A 19,889-nucleotide genomic window follows, 5' to 3' on the forward strand; every position below is an offset into this window, starting at 1 on the left:
TAACTCCTAATACAATCAAGTCGTATACAATGTAAGTGATATAGGTGTATATGTTTAAATAACCAAACTTGCATAAATAAATGAGATAAAAAAGTGAACTAGAAACATAAATAAATAAATTTATAAATGAATCTAAAACTATTACATCATGTCGTGCTTTCTAAGGCTTTATTCCAACACTCTCCACCTTGATTAAATCAAAGTACCTTGGGGCCTTGACCTAATTAGTTATCCAATTATATATTAAATTCCTTGAATTTATCTAAGACATCAAATTTCCTATACATAAGGTAAACATAACCACATCTAAAGCAATCATTAGTAAAAGTGATGAAAGACTCATACCCTTCATGAGTTTAGATGAAGAGATTTGAATACATCAATATGCATTAACTCCAGACATTCTTTGGCTTTAACCCGTTTAGTAGTAAAAGGCTTCTTGGTCATTTTACCTTCAATATAGGATTTGTAGACTAGAAGGTCTTCCAGAACTATTGAGTACAATGTTCTAGACTTACTAGTCTTTTAATCCTATTTAGATTTATATGATCGAAGTGTAGATGCCATAAATGTGTTTGATTAGGCATTTTCCTTTTTAGTGAGACATGATGATTTTCAACAACAGAAAAATAGAAATAAGGGTAATATGAAAGAGATTGTCAACCAATGGACTTGAGCAAAGAAATTAATTATTCTTTCTAATAAAAACACTTTTATTGAAATAAATTGAATAATTGCATTTAGTTAAACTAAAAAATGAAATCAAATTCTTTATAAACACAGGTACATAAAGACATTCCTTGAATTCTAGATGTTTATTTATTCTTTAATACTAGGGCAATATCTCTCACTACTTGCATAACTATCCTCACAACAAATGCTAAAGTCAAGCACATCTCTCTTTCATTCAATCTTTGTTCTAGTTGAAACCCTTGTAAAGAATTATAGTTATGATTAGTGACTCTAAAATCTATCCACAAAGAATTGGTGGAATCTAATACTAAATATGATTCAACTAAAAGTGGATGAAACATACCTTTTTAACTCATCAATAATTTAGGACATTCCTTCTTCTAGTGACCCTTCTTACCATAAAAAACACATGTTTTTTCCCTTACTCTGTCCTTTCCTTACCTTGGCCTTCCCTTACTTAGTATTCTTGAAAGTGTTTGTCTTCTTCTTATTGTGGGAAGAACTTAAAGAGCCCTTCATTGCCTTATGAATACCTTTAGAATCCTCAAAAATGCCCTCAACTATCTAGGGTTCCCCCGACGATTCAAACAAACTCATCATTAACTTATTCATAGTGTAATTAAACTTAAATTGCTTGAAAGAATTTGATAAGTCCTAGCGGTCCTCTACAAAGAAAACTATTGAAAAGCTTTTCACAAAAATGTTTTGGCTCTTAAAAATTTCAATCAAGATTTTTAAGTCATAACCTTATGTTTGGTTTTTAGAAATTTATGGAAAAATGTGAGTAAAAGAAAACCAAAAAGAAAAGTAGAAAGAAAAGAAGAATGGAAAAAAAAAAAGTGGATTTAGAGTTAATAAATTATTTTTATATATTACTTAATATTTATTTCACTTATTTTAATGTTTTTATATAAATATTAAATAATTTTAAAATGGATAAGTTTCTAGCTAATTTTAAGATTTTTTTTTATATTTCTTATGGTAAAGTCAAACATAAGAATTTTTTTTTTTCTCAATATTTTTTCTTCATAAATACTTTTTGAAAATAAAAAATTGCTTGAGTTTTATAAAATTTGCATTATTAGGAATGTTTTTAGTTCAAAATGAAACATTTTTTTTATTTCATTTTGTAAATCAAATGTTAAAAAATAGAAAAAAAGAAAAAGAAAAAGAAAAAGAAAATAGTGTTAATTTAATGAAAAGTAATAATTTATTTAAGTCCTTTAAATAATTTTTAAACATTATTAATTTGAATATATTATTTTTATATTCTTTTCAATGATGATTTCAACTTGTATGATATTTCTTAATTTTTATATGTTACTTTTATAATTTTCTAGGCATAAAATAGAAAACCTGAACAAGTGAGTGCCCTACCACTAATAGCACGCCACCTGGTAGTCTCGTTAGTGACTGATTTAACTTCAGTCCTTATATCAAACGGCTGGCATGCAGCTGACAACCCTTTCAGAATAATAAGTTACATTGCGGAAGTACCCTATAAGGTCACGAGATTCTTTCGCGGCTTCTCGATCCTTCTGGGCATATGGACTCTGTATATATTTACCCATTCGCACCCATATTGATAGCTATTCCCTAAAATAGCCTCTCTTGGATTGAGGAGTTGCTTCTGATATCAAATTCAAGGATCAACAATGAGTCATATCCTTTGATCTCTTGCTTTTTCTTTGCTATTTGGTGGATTTTCATCTTACCTTCTGTTTGGCTGCCGAGAAAATTGAACAAGAGCTTAAAAAATCCCTCTCCCTGCCTTTTCTCGGCAACCAAACGAAGTTTTCCGGTTTTTTCGTTTTTTTTTTTTTCCTTTTTCTCTGGATATTGAGTGAGTTGGATCTTGACGAAAAGCGAACGCGGAAACCAAAGAGATCGCGATCGAGAAAGGGCTCAAGCAAGGAGCGGCCACAAGTCAAAGCAGGGTAAAGACGATGGATTGACCCCAGAGCAACGCCGAGAAAGGTGCCTCTCATTTCTCTCCCAACACAGATTTTATTTTATTTTATTTTAAAAGAAATAATATTTCACATTTTCCCAAAATTTTAAGTTTAAAACATACATAAAATTTCGTAAATAAAATATACAGACAGAAATACTCAATGAATGAGTCATTTTTTCTTTGATTTAAGAGTTGATCTGGTTAAAACATTTAGCCTGCGTTCTGTTTTTAAGGGATATATACAAATGAAATTTTACAATTATCACCCCACAAATACAAGAGATCCAAATATCGGATATGATAGTCATACAATTTCTAGTAATAATAATCATATCACATCATAATTACATAATATGGACTTATTCTCATTCACCAACTTGATAGGAGATTCACTAAACACCCTGCTAGCTACTGCTTTAGTAAAAACATTAGTTAGTTGATCTTTAGGCTTCATAAGCGGAAAAATAATAATTCAAACTTTTAAGTGTTTCTTTGATAAAATGTCTTGTCAATCTTTACATGTGAGCAAATTTCTATAGTTAACATGATTCATTGCCACTTTAGGTTTGAAAGCTAAATCTTTTAACAAATTTGTAAACCAAAGCAATTCACATATTCCAAATGTCGTACCTCTATACTCAACCTCAACCCTTGATCTTGTTACTAGTTTTTTACTTCTTCAAGTCACAAGATTTCTACCCACGACGGTTAAGTATCCTGGATTAGATGTTGTCAGTCTAATACTAAGAATTTTCTTGGTTGGTCCCAAATCCTTCATGGAAAAGGATTTTGCTTAATTGCTTCTTCAGCTTATCAATTATTGAATGCTCTGATACCACTTTAACAACTAATCTAACTTTGTAACGTGGCTGTGAAATGTGTTTTTCTTGCTTCACTATGTAAACCCACCTGTTCTTCAAAGTTTTTTTTTCCTTTTGGCAACTTGACAAGCTCAAAAGAATTATTCTCATGCAATGACTTCATCTCATCTTGCATAACGTCAACCCATTTTCATCTCCCATGGCTTCCTCATAACTTTCAGGTTCAAGATTATTTGTGCCTTATGTAAAACAACAGAAAACAATACAAGTAGAATAATTACTCTGAATGGCTCAAATTATTACTCTGGATGACTCAAATTATCATGTTTGGAAAGGAAAGATATAAGACTTATTATATGTGAAGGATTATTATTTACCTGTGTATGCTTCTGAAAAGCCAGAAAATAAAACTAATACAAAATGAAATTTATATCATCGACAAGTTTGTGGTTATATCAGATAATGGATAGATGATAATGTTCTCAATCATGTTAGTGAAAAGAAACATGCACGGAGTTTATGGAACAAGCTCGAACAGTTATATGCCCAAAAGACTGGTAACAATAAATTGTTTCTAATCAAGAAGATGATTAAATTGAAATTTGTTGTTCAATCGTCGGGATGACGAGTCCCTCCACATAATTGGAAAGGAGGAGATTTGTTGGGTTTTTCCTTATGTAGAAGACCTAAATTAAGAGCCCAAAATTTAAGGCTTCTTAAGTCTTTATATAAAAGGGTTAGAAGAAAAATCCCTTTTCTTTTTTTTCTTTTTCCAATTTTTTTGCAGCCACCGGAGGTAGAAGAAAAAGATAGTAGAAGGAGAAAAGAGAGAGAAGGGGAGAACCACAATTTTTGAAGTTAGAGAGAAAGACTCAGTATTTCTTCACTGTCCAGATTTCATCAAAGGTTCGATCCCACTTCGTCTGTGGGCCAATTGACTTGAAATTTGGAGGAGAGGTTCGTGATTCATTGATCTTCAATCTGAATGGTGGAGATCGGATTTGGAGTTCCGGATGGTCATCTTTCAGTCCAAGAACAGAGCCTCTATTTTGGTGAGTTTTCTATCCGAAAAGTTTTGATCATGAGCTTTGATCAAGGTTAATCCGTGGTTCGATTAAGCTGATTTTTGGTGAGCACGTCCAGAACTCATTGATCTTCATTCTGAATGGTGGAGATTGGATTTGGAGTTTAAAACAATTATATTTCAGTCCGAGAACAATGGTTGTGTTTGGTGAGATTTCTCCATTGTCTTTATGCAAAGTTGTTGAAATTGCCAAGATTAATTTGTCTTGAGATATGGTTGATGTATGCCTCTAGTTTTATTTAGAGAGAATTGTGTAATCCATGGGACCCTTAGGCCACTTAAAAACTCCACTAATATAATCAATGGGTTAGACAATTTTCTCTAGATAAAACTAGAGGCACACATCAACCATATCTCAATACAAATTAATCTTGGCAATTTTAATAACTTTGCATAAAGACAATGAAGAAATCTCACCAAACACAACCACTTTTCTCGGACTAAAATATAATTGTTTCGAACTCCAAATTCAATCTCCACCGTTCAGAATGAAGATCAATGAATTTTGAACGTGTTCACTAAAAATCAGCTCAATCGAACCATAGATTAACCTTGATCGTAGCTCATGATCAAAATTATCTGGATAAAAAACTCACCAAAATAGAGGCTCTGTTCTCAGACTGAAAGACGGCCGTCCATAACTCCAAATCCGATCTCCACCGTTCAGATTGAAGATCAATGAGTCACGAAGCTCTCCTTCAAATTTTAGGTCGATCGACCCACAAACAAAGTGGGATTGGACCTATGATGAAATCTGGACAGTGAAGAAAAATTGAGTTTTTCTCTCTAACTTCAAAAATGGTGGTTCTCTCCTTCTCTCTCTTTTCTCATTCTACTATCTTTTTCTTCTACCTCTGATGATTGCAAAAAAAATTGGAAGAAGAAGAAGAAGAGGGATTCTTCTTTTAATGCTTTTATATAAAGACCCAAGAGGCCTTAAATTTTGGGCTGTTAATTTGGGCCTTTCACATGAGGAAAAACCCAACAAATCTCTCCATTTTCGATTATGTGGAGGGACTCGTCATCCCGACGATTGAACAACAAACTTCAAGCTAATCATCTTCTTGATCATAAACCATTTATTTTTAATAGTCTTTTGAGCATATAACTGTTTGAGCTTGTTCCATAGATTCCGTGCATGTTTCTCTTCACTAATATGATTGAAAACATTATCACCTACCCATTGTCTCATATAACCACAAACCTGCCGATGAAGTAAATTCCATTCTGCGTCAGTTTTATTTTCTGGCTTTTTAGAAGCAAACACAAACAAATAATAATCCTTGACATACAATAAGTCTTCCATCTTTCATTTCCAAACATGATAATTGGAGCCATTCAAAGTAATCATTCTACTTGTATTGCTTTCCATTGTTCTACACAAGATACAAATTATCTTGAACCTATGTTTTGATACCATTTTGATGGGATAAACACAAACAATGTACAACCAGATTTTATTCCCTCTTGTGAGAACTTAATAGGAATCAATTAAATAAAACAACAAGAATTCACCCAATCAACAAGTATATGAACACCAACAATTTTTAGCGTGGAAAACCTTCTCCAATGTGAGAAGTAAAAACCACGAGACCCTTTGGCTACTTAAAAACTCTACTAATATAATCAATGGGTTACACAATTCTCTCTAGATAAAACTAGAGACATACATCAACCATATCTCAAGACAAATTAATCTTGGCAATTTCAACAACTTTGCATAAAGACAATGGATAAATCTCACCAAACACAACCATTGTTCTCGGATTGAAATATAACTGTTCCGAACTCCAAATCCAATCTCCACCGTTCAGAATGAAGATCAATGAGTTCTGAACGTGCTCTTAAAAAATAAGCTCAATCGAATCATAGATTAACCTTGATCGAAGCTCATGATCAAAACTGTCTAAATAGAAAACTCACCAAAACAAAAGCTCTGTTCTCGGACTAAAAGACGACCATTCGGAACTCCAAATCCGATCTCCACCGTTCAGATTGAAGATCAATGAATCAAAAATCTTTTCTCCAAATTTCAGGTTGATTAGCCCATAGACGAAGCGAATCGTACCTTTGATGAAATCTAGACAATGAAGAAAAACTGAGTTTTTCTCTTTAGCTTCAAAAATGGTAGTTCTTCCCTTCTCTTTCTTTTCCGTTTTTACTCTATATTTCTTTTACCTCTGGCGGTTGCAAAAAAATTGGAAGAAGAAGAAGAGAGATTCTTCTTCTAACCTTTTTATATAAAGGCCTAAGAGGCTTTTAATTTTAGGCTACTAATTTGGGCCTTCCACATGAGAAAAAACCCAACAGTCAGTTCAATTTTGCCTAATCAGCATTTATGTAGCCTTAAACTTTTAAGGGATCATGATTTGAACAATAAACTTTTTCTTGGAGCAAACTTCAAATATCTTATAGATGCACTCTACAACATCCATATGAAGTTTATGATTCATGCATGATTGACTCACTATATTAACTGCAAATGTAATATCTAGTTTGGTATGAGATAAGTAAATCATTTTTCCCACAATCTTTTGGTATCTCCTTTATTTGTAGAAGTTGCACTCCCACAATTAAACACCTTTTGATTTTGCTCGGTAGGAGTGTCAATGACTAACAATCTAGCATTCCTATCTCAAATAATAAATCAAGAATATGTTTACATAAGACAAGCAAATTTCATGTTGAGACCGGGCTATCTCAATCCAAGGAAAGTATTTAAGGTCTCCAAGTTGTTTCATGTCAAACTCAAAAGCCAAATATTGTTGTTAATTAGAAATCTCATCATAATCATCACTTGTCACCATCATAGCATTGACATAGATTATCAAAGTAGTGGTTTTACCTCCTCTTATGTTTTAAAAACAAAATGTGATATAAGTTATTTTGTTTGTAGCCAAAATTCTTCATAGATGTGATGAACTTGCCAAAGCAAGCTCTTTGGGACTATTTCAACCTATATAGAGCCTTCTTTAGTTTATAAACCATTGTTGTGTCGGAGTATTTTAGTATACCTAAAGGAGGATCATTATACTTCTTCAATAAGATCTCCATGTAAGAAAGCATTCTTTTACATCAAATTGAAGAAGTGGTCAATCTTGATTAGTTGCTAATGACAAAAGTATTCTCACAATGTTGAGTTTGGCAACAAGTGTGAAGGTTTATTAGTAAGTTATACCATAAGATTGTGTATACCCTTTCGTAACTAGCTGAGCTTTATATTTCTCAATTGTTCCATCTGCTTTGCTTAATTTCAAATACCCATTTACACCCCATAAGTCTTCTTCCCTTTTGGTACGAATACAAGATCCTAAGTGGCATTTTTTTCTTCTAGAGCTTCCATATTTTTTGGCAGAGCTTTGGTTCGTCTAGAATCTGTTTAATCTTCTTGTGTGTTACTAGGAATAGGGATAGATGACAATTGGCATAAATAAGATGCATGAGACTTAGATAACTTGTGAGATGGCACATGGTTGTTTATGAGATATTCACTTTAGCTTTGGGATTAGGTTCACATCTAATGGATGGTTGGTCATGGTTAGATTGAGGTGGAAGATGATAGTGATATGGTTTAGGATCAATATTAGATGAATTAACAACATCATAAACATTAGAATCAATAAGGGTAGAATGAGAATCAAGTGATACCTCTAATAAGTCCTTTAGCGAAGATTGTATTAGTGGATTAAGAGGTAATGTACTATCATGGTCTCATTCTTCACTTTTTTCAACTGATCAATCTATGGAGGTTGAACTAACATTTACTATTGAGTTCTCATCATTAAGTGTTTTGGATATATCCAATAACCTTACATCATCATGATTTGTACTTCATTCCTAGTATCCCCTTAAAGTGATGAATATGGTATCATGGAATATATCATCCATAGAGGCATAAAACTTATTTGAAAATAGGTGATAACATTGATAACCCTTTTCTATACCTAATAAATACACACTTCAATGCCTACGAGCAAAGCTTGGTATGTAAATGTGGATGTAAGTGAACATATACTACACACCATAAGATTTGAGGTGCCATATGAACAATTAAAGGAAGCTTACAATATTGAGAAATCACATCTAAAGATTTCAAGAATTTGAGAACACTAGAAGGTATACAATTAATCAAATAGATTACAAAACTTAAGGTTTCACCCTATAAGTGAGATGGAACATAACCACCGATTAATAAAGATTGAGTGACCTATAAAAGATGTCTATTTTTTTGCTTAGCCATTCCATTCTGTTGAGGAGAATGAGCACAGGATATTTGATGAAGGGTACTAGCAGAATCTATAAATTCAGTCAATTCTGTTTTGAAGTATTCACCTCTATTATCAGAACGAACAATCTTTATAGAGATCACAAATGATGTTGTTGGCTCACTCCATAGTGCAATGTTGAATAACATCATATTCCGGTCATAACTTTTGTAGCTTGATGAAATATGAAATTATAGAACCTGTATTTTGATGGATAGAAATCATCTCCCGATATGACTAATATGTCCTCAATGCATCTTGACTAACATAGTAAGAGTGCGTTTGACAATGATTCTAACAAGTGTTTTTAACCTTTCTCACACTTGAAATTTTTTATTTTTTAAGTATTAAAAATATTAGAAACACTTCTCAGAATCACTATCAAACACACTCAGTATGTTTGGTGGTTTCCTACATTTGCCTAGTTGTAGGTAAGCAAAGGAAAAAAATACTTGATATCCTTAACCATAGCATTAAGAAGCCAAGACTTGACCATGCAATTTTTATCCTCCTAAGCTCTATATTCCTTAGAACTTTGTCTTTTGAAGCAACTTTAGCACTTGGAGCAACTTTAGCACTATAAATGTAGCCCCATCGCCCCTGATTTTATTATGAGAATTCAAAGACTATTCGATGCAGTTGGTACCATCAAGTTTTTCTAAAGTAAGGACATTTCTTCCATATGAATGGTAGGCAAGGTAGCAAGATCAGCATTTGCTTTCTCCATCAAAGATCCTAGGTTGTTGTTTTTTGAGTTAGCCATTATGATATAAACAAAACGGTGAGTAAAAAAAACAAAGCAATAAAAAAAATACAATCTTTAGCAGCATGATTATGGAAAAAGAGAAAAATCTAAACACGAAACCATGCTTTGATTTCTATAGTAATGGAGAGATAATTGGAGTTGGTTTTGATACCATATCAAACACACGGTTTAGGATAATAATTTCTTATGATTTCTATTGAAAAACCCAAAGCATTATATATGAAGGAAATTTTACAATTACATGGGATTTCCCACAATTATAGGAAACCAAAATATGGGAAATCATAGTAGCAGAATCTCTAATAATAATAATAATAATAATAATACTCGTATCAAGCTAGCCATAATTACAAAATATTGACTTATTTCAACAAAAACAAGTTCATGAAGTTTAATATTTTATCATTTTCAAATCAAGAATTTATATATTGGTATATCCATGTATTTTCAATGATTCATTTAAGAATTATGGTTTATTAAGCCCATCCGATGATTGAAATCACTTACTATTTTCTTCATAATTATACTAAGGAAAATAATAGCTTTACTTAATTGAATTTTAGTATCTAAATGGTAAACATTTTAATTTTTATATCAAGGGATGCCAAAGCTCTTCAGGAGAAGGCCGCTAGAAAAGCTGCACAAGCTGCATCGGGAGGAGGGAATGATAATGGAGGACGTAAAGCAGTTAAAAAGTAATTGTAGGGAACCCTTGTGTCTCATTTCATCGCTTAACGCTTGTTTGTTTGAAGGCATCTTTGTTTTCAGACTTATTTGGGGGGTTGTCATATTATTACGAAGCAAAGGTCGAGTTTTTCAAATATCAAGTGTAATCCTTAGAAATATTTTTAGTGGCAGCCTTATTAATGAAGGTGTTAACTTTAACCAAATTTACTTTTTTAAGTGTTTTATTTATAAGATCATTTTAAAGTGGATTAATTAAAATCGTGTTGGGAATATTTCCTAAGATCGTGATCAAGTTGAGAATTTTTAACCCCCATCTAACCCATAGGCAATTCGAGTTTTCATGGTCTTAGTGTTATCAAATAAAATAATTATATTAAAGCTAAGTATCTCAAAGTTATCAAATAAATCATTACTATGAATTTAATGTAAATTAAGATTCATAAACTCAAATTTCAACTATCAAAGATGTTTTAATTATTAAAGAAAAATAATAAACTCATTAATATAATATAATTAAAAAGTAATCTAATATAATTAAAAAGCAAAAAATGTTAAAGAGTTCTTTTTATATGTTTTGTATATTTAAATAAGACAATCTATAATGTAATTATAAATAAATAAGTAAATAATAACTTGGACGTACGGATTTTGGCGAATCACCCACATTTTCAACCCATGCCAATCCTAACATTTGTAGGTTTGTATTTTTCTAACTTAAATTCCACCTTGACTTATTCAAACTTTGCTCATGCTAAACCAAACATCCTAGTCATGGGTTGTGGGCAACGTGGACTAGCCCGAGGTGCGGCGGAGCATATTACTCGTAAAAGTCATTGTTAGTGTTTTAAAACTTTTCTAATTGATGTTATAAGTATTTTTTTTTTTGTTTTATTTACTCACTGTATGTTTGGTTCTAAGAAAATACCGAGAAAAAAATATTATAAAATAACTATAAGCCTAAAATAATCTTATAAAATTAGGCTTACACATGAAAATTTTAAGAATAAAATATTGTTATGCACGAAGCATGTTAAATAAAATGTGAGTCAATATGATTTCATTTTATATTTGTACTAAAATTTTATTTAAGGTTAAAAATTTAATGTAATTATATATACATGCAAAATACTTAAGAAAAAAAAAGAGGAAGCTACATGTGTTAATCTCCTAAAATAGGAATGTATTATAGTAATGGATATGCATATCATTAACTTTATTTTTCATTTAACTTTTATTAAAAATTTATAAATAAGAATAAAATTAATAAAAATAAATTAAAATTATTTAGTTTAATGTTCATAAATAAAATATAAAATTTTAATATGTAATAATGAACCTAAAAAAAGCATGTATTGTCAAATGGAGAGCATATTGTGAATAATACTTGAAATTATAACTATTATTTTATAGAATAAATGTGGAAAAAGCTATGTGAAAAATGTTCTTAAAAAGGGAAAAAAAGGCATGCTTGTAGAGTGTATTTTGAACAAAAAGTTTGAAAAAGGGGTAGACATATGGAGAAGAGTTGAGAGTGTGTTTGACAATAATTTTAAGAGACACTTTTAACCAAAAAAGTATTTTTAAAAAATGAAAAACATTTGATAAAATTTAAGAAACACTTTTAGAAATCTAAAAAATCACTTGTAGTGTTGAAAAATCACTTAGGTGGTGTTTGTTTTTTGGTTGAATAGAAAAAGTCAAATATTTGGTTTTTGCTATTCAACTAAAAGTAACCTATTGACATTGTCCAACATAACTAAACTAAACCTATTGATAACAAGTTCACTTTAATTATGTTGGATGATGTCAACAGATTACTTTTAGCTTAATAGAAAAAGCCAAATATTTTGGTTTTTTCTATTTAGCCAAAAAACAAACACCACCTTAGTGTTTTTTTGAAGAAAAAAATGCTTCATAGGTGTTCTCCTAAAAATAATTTTAGAAAAAATGCTTCAAATAAAAGCACTTCAAGTAGAAATACTACTAAATATACTCTTAAAGTGCATTTGACAGCGATTCAAAAAAATATTTTGTCTTTTTAATACTTGAAATTTTTTATCTTTCAAGTATTAGAAAGATTAGAAACGTTTCTTAGAATCACTATTAAACATATCGTTAATGTTAAAGGATGTCAAAAATGTCATTTGATTATATCAAAATTTTTAATTAGCCAAACTACTAGAATAAAATATTTAAAAACCTCTTTATCTAAAAAAGGAGGTGAATAAGGTAAGCATGGTATTAACAACTAATAAAAAATAAGACAAAACATATAAATATTTCTTCATACATATAATATTTCTAGAACCTTTATGTCATTTTGACAGTGAAGTGGCTACGGGAGTCACAAATTTCCACCCTCCAAGATCTTAGTTACAAAATGCTTGTCTAAGAACAAACCCTCATTAGGGTAGGAGTTTCACCAAGACTTATTTGTTTACCGATTTTTATTTTATTTTATTTTTTAAGCCTTAAAAACAACTTGATTTTAAGACTTAAATCAATTTTAAAGTTATCTATTTTTTGTCTTAATAAAAAAACATGAATATTTTTTTTTAACTTTATCTTCATGGAAAAAAATAACTTGAAATTATCAAATTGGAATAACCTTTATTTATTTATTTTTATGTAAATAAACTTTTTTTTTAATACTTTGAAAAATATGTTGTATTTTGGAAATAAGTAAACCCATCTCTCTAATTAGTTTAATAAATCAACTCATACAATTCTCTTATAATTTATTTTGTATATTCTTATATTTTGGTTTTCACCATGACTTGTATATATTTATGATATTCTTTTGCTTAGTATCCATTGTGTTCGCACCTTGGATCTAAGCAATGGAAACAATACCATTTTTTTTTTAAATTGATCTTTTAGGGTTAAAACACTAACTTTTAGGTATGGACGTTCCCAAACCTCAAATTCCAAGTGTTGAAGACGAACTTGAAATTGTTGGAAGTCTCGTAAATCTATGATCTTCCACCCGATGACTCAACCTTATTCTTGGCACACTTCTGGTGGGGAGAAAAGGAGGGTAGAAACTATGACTCTCTTTCTCTCTGGATGATAGAAGACAAAAGTTATGAAAATCCTAACTCCTAGGGGGTATTTATTAGGTTCCTAATTAAGGTTAAGTGATGTGAGCCCACATGGGCTTGGGTCACTTAATCTAGCCTAAAATGGGTCTTAATTGATTAATTAACCCAATAGGGCTCACTAATTAATCAATTAGCCAAATCTAGAGACCTTGTATTAAAAATTTATCACTTAACCCTATGCAATTTTGCATAATTACCAAAACACCCTTATGCATAAAAGTGAATCTAGAGCTAATCCAACCCTTATAATCTATGTCAACAAGGTATATGAGCTTAGAGCGGGGGCCACTAGGACCCATAGGAGTATTGACTCCCTCATAATCTAATTCTAAAGTGGATTCAACATCCCACTATAGAGAATCAACTTAACTCTAGTATCCTATGTAAAACAAGACACTACGTGTTCGGGGTCGTGACCTGCTATCCATTGTGTTCAGTCTTCCCATGAACTAATGTCCATAGTCTAACAAGGTGAAAACTATTAGCCCTTTAAGATTACCTCTACAATCCTTGAGTTATAGGTCCTCCTATTATATATTCAACTGACATGTCTTAGCTCTCAAAGAGCTTATGTCAAGTTCCATTTAAGGAACTACTATGTTCATAGTTTCCATGAACACACCTTTTTAGGATCACCTAAAAGGACACACGGTCTCAATCCCATGAGATATCATGGTGCCTTTATTGAGAATACTAATTGCTACTGACTTCCATCAACAATGACCCAATCTATAAGGAATACATGATCAACTTACAATCTCACATGTAGGTCAAAGCCACTGCTAACTTTAGCATAAGATTAATATTCTCTCAAGGTTGAGAAACAACACAATGAAACAACTTGGTGAGGTCATGACTATTTCACAACCTTCAGTCATGACTCACCGCAGGTCCTGTCCAATGTGTAACATACACACTAGTACACTCACCATGGGAAAACCATCCCAATAGTTAAGACCAACCATCTCTCCAATTAGGAGGTGGTGTACTACAACCTCTAATGGGTTGTTGTTGATGGGAAAAACTCGGATCTCTCCATTTCCCAAGCTCGAATCAAGTTAGGAACTTGCATAACTATCTTAAGCTTTTTCGAAATCCTATGCACATAGGAAAAATGAAATTTTTATATTTTAAAAGGATTTAGAAAGTGCTAATGAAAACCATACCCCAAATTTGGATGTTCCTGAATCAAATCCACATGGTGAATATGAAAAAGGAAATTGCAGAAGTCTCGTAAACCCACGATCTTCCGTCCAATGACTCAAACCTTGATCTTGGCACACTTCTAGTTGGGAGGAAAAGAGGGTGAAAGCTTTGACTCTTTATCTCTTTAGATGGTGGAAGACAAAAGGTATGGAAACCCTAACTCTTAGGGGGTATTTATAGGGTTCCTAAGTGGGCTTAAGTGACTTGAGTCCACATGGGCTTGAGTCACTTAATCTAGCCCAAAACGTGTCTTAATTGATTAATTAAGCCAATAGGACCTACTAATTAATCAATTAGCTCAATCCAGAGACTTTGTTTACTTACCCTTGTGCAACCTTGCATAATTACCAAAATGCCCTTATGAACAAAAGTGAACCTAGAGCCAATCTGATCCTCATAACCCATGCCAACAAGGTAAATGAGCTCAGAGTAGGAACCATTGGGACCCATAGGAATACTGGCTCCCTCAGAATCCAATTCTAAAGTTGATTCAATATCCCACTATAGAGGATCAATTGAACTCCAATATCATTTATAAATAATAACGAGACACCAAGTGCTTGGGTTTGTGACTTGCTATCCATTGTGTTCAGTCTCTCCATGAACTGGTGTCCGTAGTCTAACTAAGTGAAAACTATCAGCCTTTCGAGATTGCCTTTACCATCCTTTAGTTATAGATCCTCTTATTGTGTGTTCAATTGACATATCTTAACTCTCAAAGAGCTTATGTCAAGTTCCACTTAAGGAACTACTATGACCATAGTTTCCATGAACAAACCTTCTTAGGATCACCCAATGGGAGACACTGTCTCAATCCCAAGAGATATCATGGTGCCTTTATTGAGAATATCTATTATTACCGACTTCCATCAACAATGACCCAATCTATAGAGAATATATAATTAGCTTACAATCTCACATGTGAGTTAACTCATTGCTAACTTTAGCACAAACTTAATATTCTTTCAATGTTGAGAGACAACACAATAAAATAGCATGGTGAGGTCATGACTGCTTGATAGCCTTAAGTTATGACTCATTGTAGGTCTTGTCCAATGTGTAATCATACACACACTAGTGCACTCACCATAGGAAACCCATCCCGATAGCCAAGACTAACCATTCCTCCAATTAGGAGGTGGTGCAATACAACCTCTAATGGGTTGCCTAGACCCATGAACCGATTGTGAACAAGTCATCTATTTGTAAGGAATTCATGACTTAGATATTTTGTGCAACTCCTAATGCACGTAAGTCACATACAATGTAAAAGATGTAGACAAGAATGCTCATAAAGTATAATACATGGAATAAGGATAGATAAAAGTGAAACTGGAACATCATTAAATAAATAATGAATTCCAAATTTATTATATCATGTCATACTTTTAAGGGTTCTATCCTAATAGCTTAGACCCATGAATCGATTGTGAATTAAGTCATTTATTTGCAAGAAACCTATGACTTAGATCTTCTGTGCAATTCTTAATACACCTAAGTCATGTACAATGCAAAAGATGCAGACAAGAATGCTTATAATGTATAATACATGGAATAAATATAGATAAAAGTAAAATTGGAACATCATTAAATAAATAACAAATTCTAAAATTATTACATCATGTTATACTTTTAAGGGCTTTGTCCTAACACATTGATTAATTAATTGAATGCCAGAGTTTTCTCTACTTGTATATTAGAGACGATAGATATAAGGACTTAGGGAGGTGTTATGGTTTATCCACATACTTTCTAATATAGACAACCTGACCCCCAAATACATTCTTGGTTCATGAACTTGTTTTTTTTTTTTTTTCAAATAAGGAGTCACACATGGTTTTCTTTCTTATTTTTTTCCCTTTTTAAAAATAAATAAAATAAGTGGCAACTCCAAAAACCAATTTTTTGTTTTTTTTTTAGGAATAAAAAGTCTCGCCATTGAGTGAGAATGCACATGAAAAATACAAGTCCAAAAAATGGCGACTCTATTGGGAAAGCCATTTAAAGGGTTAAACTCGAAATCAAAATGAGGGAAATGTGGCGTTTGATTAGTTGATCAGTGGATAATTAATCATTGTGCCTTTGTTGTATGCTTTGGGCATATTAAGAGTTTTGACATGGTAACTATTCTTATCGTATAACTTATTTATGTTGTTTATCTTAGTCTAATTTATCATGTATATATACCTTTCTTCTGCATGATGAATGTTTTGCCTATGCATGTGGAATGCACATATATCCCTTCCAAATCGCTTAACTTGGTCAACCCATTTCCTTGTACTCATTTATTAATGTATTTTAGATTTTTTGATGTATTCCTATTTTGAGTTGTATTTTATTTGATTGGGTTGTATATTGGTCCACCAGGGCTTTTGATTGTATTATGTTTGCTTTCCAGCAAATTTAGTGGTTAGGAATGAAGTTGAGTTTTGGGTTATGCGAGTATTTTGGAGCATTGCCACATCAAAGAAGATCTTAACACATCTTATCACTTTGGAAGAGCTTGCCTCATCATTACCTTTGTTACCATGTCATTATCACCTTGATATTAGAGGACATAGTTACATCTTTAGAAGATCATTGCATTGTCGAAGTATCACCGCATCATCATCATCCATGGAGGATTGACTTTGTCGAAGAATCGCCACATTATCATCATCCATAGAGGATCGATTGATGCATTAGTTTTTCATCACCTTACAAAGTTTGATCATAGAAAATCTTTATAACCCAAAAATCAATTAAGATATGTGTGTGTTCAATGTGTTTATGTTTCTAGTTCATGCTTTGGCAAAATGGTCGAATGTACATACACTATACACTATGTAACCTTAGACTGATGTGGTTGAATGTGGGAGACATAAGGTATTTTAACTAGTAGGAAGCCTTCACCATTAGGAAACCTCCCTAGGATGTAGATGGACACTTGACATGGGATGTGATAACCCATTCTTGTATAAAGTGTCTCATCTCTTTGGAGCCATGAAGGAGGTTGCATACCATCGATAGGTGCGATCGCTTTTACTATGGTACCCTTTTAGCCTACCTTGATAAAGTCACCTTGATGTTATAGGATGAGAATTAGATCAATGGATTAGGATACTCACCTGCACATAAGTGCATTTCTGTATAAGATGTTAGAATTTACACCAGCATCAACATTTGGGTTTTTTAGCATCAATAAGTGCAGTATGGTATTATCTAGTCACTTTAAAGGCAATGTTGTTGTATAAATATATTCTGATTTGATTATGGGTTCCATCAATGGGCAAAAAAAGATTCATTGTTTGGTTTTCCTATAATTGTATAGTAGGCTTGGCATGTTGGAGTTCCTTTATTGTTTCTTCTTTGTATTTGTACACTTATGTTTTGTTGTGTAATTTAATAAATTGAAGGCTTGTCATGGGCCTAACACTATTTTCTTCTTGGTCATTACATTTGATTTGATTTTCAATCCAAGACTTAGCACTTTTTGAATGAGTTGGGTGAAAGGTTTGTTTTTTATATTATTATTTTTCTTAAAATGGCCTTAGTCACTTGGTTTTTCTTTTGAATAGTTTAGATTAAGGATCAAAACACATGTACCTATTTAGAGTTAGGAGTATTAGATCCATGATAAAGTCATTTATTACCCTTTTCACCTTGGAATTTTGATAAAAAAAAACTTAATAGTTACACTTGTGACCATTTTAGAGGCATTTATGAATCTTGAGTTTTTGTCATGAATCCAAGTCTTTGCATTGCCATCTTAGGACCACTTAGTGTCATTTTGTATTTTGTTTATTATTTATTTTATAAGAGTTAGTCTAGTTATGAGTCTGTTGAGTCTAGAGTCTTAGATTTGGAAGAGGCTAGGGGGCAGATTAGTCAGATCATTTTTAGATCAAAGTTAGGAAAAATTAGTTGATATGGAAAAAAAGTTAACTTTCACATTAGATTCCCCTCAAGAGATTATGGTAGGGATAAGTCGACATTTAGATCAAATAGAGAGTTACAAATGAGATGACTTTACTTGCATCATAGACAAATTTTGCCACTTGGGGTTTCACATGGTGCTCCATTTTGCTTGGCATATCATTCTGAGACATTCCACCACCTAGTACCTTGGTCTTACCACCTATTGTTTTTACTATTGATGACAAGAGCCTAGCTAAGCAAGAGGCTATAGTGGAGACACTTGGGAGTATGGTATGATAGATGGGGTTATAGGAGGGGATTATGGCTTAGGATGATAGCAATGGTATCTTACTTGCCCACCAAGTTCTACATGCCAGATATAGAGTGTTATGGTGGGGTAGGCTACCCAAAGATCCATTTGAGGCTTTATTCCATAATTATGAGAGCACATAGACTAGATGATGCACAATTGGTGACCTTTGTTCCCACGTTTCTTAGCACAACAACATAGAGGTGGTTCACATTAGTTGAGCCTTCGAGGCTTCGTACTTAAGGGAATGTAGACCATGAGTTTATGATAGAGTTTACTTTGTGCTAATGTTAACATTTCTAGACAAGAGTTAGAGGTTATGAGATGGAAGCCAAAGAAGACCATTTCTTCATTTATTAGTCAATGGAGGGCAAAGGTGGTTGGTATGATACACCAATATAAGGAATAAGATTAGATTGACATGGTTCTTTGGAACTTTTAGATACTCAAGGAAAGAAGTCTATTAAGTCATTTGGGAGATCTAAAGAGGTTAACTCCATTAATTATCAACCTCAAGGGCCTGCTCATAATTTGTATCACACATCGTCAATAATAAGAACTTGCTTTCCCCATCCACAATATTAGTACCAACCATCCTTTATTCAACAACCTTTCATTGGTCAGACTAAAATTTAGCCATGATTGCCATATTTGAGAGTTGTTACTATCGAGACCATATGTTTAGAGGCCTATGAGACAATATACTCCACTTGGCATGACTTTGACTCAAGCTTTCCAAATGGTTAGAGATGTCAAATTTTTTACCCCCATTAGTACCATGACCCTTTCCATAACCTCTTTCGCAATATTTATATTTACACAAGCATTGCTTATTTCATCATACTCAAGGACATAATATTGATTATTGCTCAAAACTTCACAATGCCATCCATGACTTGATAGATCAAGGAATGGTTAATTTATCTGGCTTAAATGTCACCACTAATTCCCTTCCCCTACATATTACTCTTGTGTTTCCCCTTCTTCCAAATCTTTCTTAGACTGTTATGAATTTAGGAGATACTAATGATCATGTGACACTTTGAGATATTTTAGGTTGCAACTCTATTTTGGCTGACATGGGTACATCATTTTGTAACTTTTT

At 32.4% G+C, this 19,889-nt stretch overlaps 1 protein-coding gene across 1 annotated transcript; it reads left to right on the plus strand.

Moving 5' to 3' along the window:
- Positions 1 to 2,286: 2,286 nt before the first annotated feature.
- LOC117917747 (putative SERF-like protein) lies at positions 2,287 to 10,477 on the plus strand. The gene is made up of 3 exons (XM_034834123.1): positions 2,287 to 2,355; positions 2,565 to 2,670; positions 10,183 to 10,477. The coding sequence occupies exons 1-3, from the start codon at positions 2,349 to 2,351 to the stop codon at positions 10,280 to 10,282; spliced, it is 213 nt and encodes a 70-aa protein (XP_034690014.1). The 5' UTR covers positions 2,287 to 2,348; the 3' UTR covers positions 10,283 to 10,477.
- Positions 10,478 to 19,889: the final 9,412 nt, after the last annotated feature.

This window comes from Vitis riparia, chromosome 7 (assembly GCF_004353265.1).
Source record: "Vitis riparia cultivar Riparia Gloire de Montpellier isolate 1030 chromosome 7, EGFV_Vit.rip_1.0, whole genome shotgun sequence".
Classification (NCBI taxonomy): domain Eukaryota; kingdom Viridiplantae; phylum Streptophyta; class Magnoliopsida; order Vitales; family Vitaceae; genus Vitis; species Vitis riparia.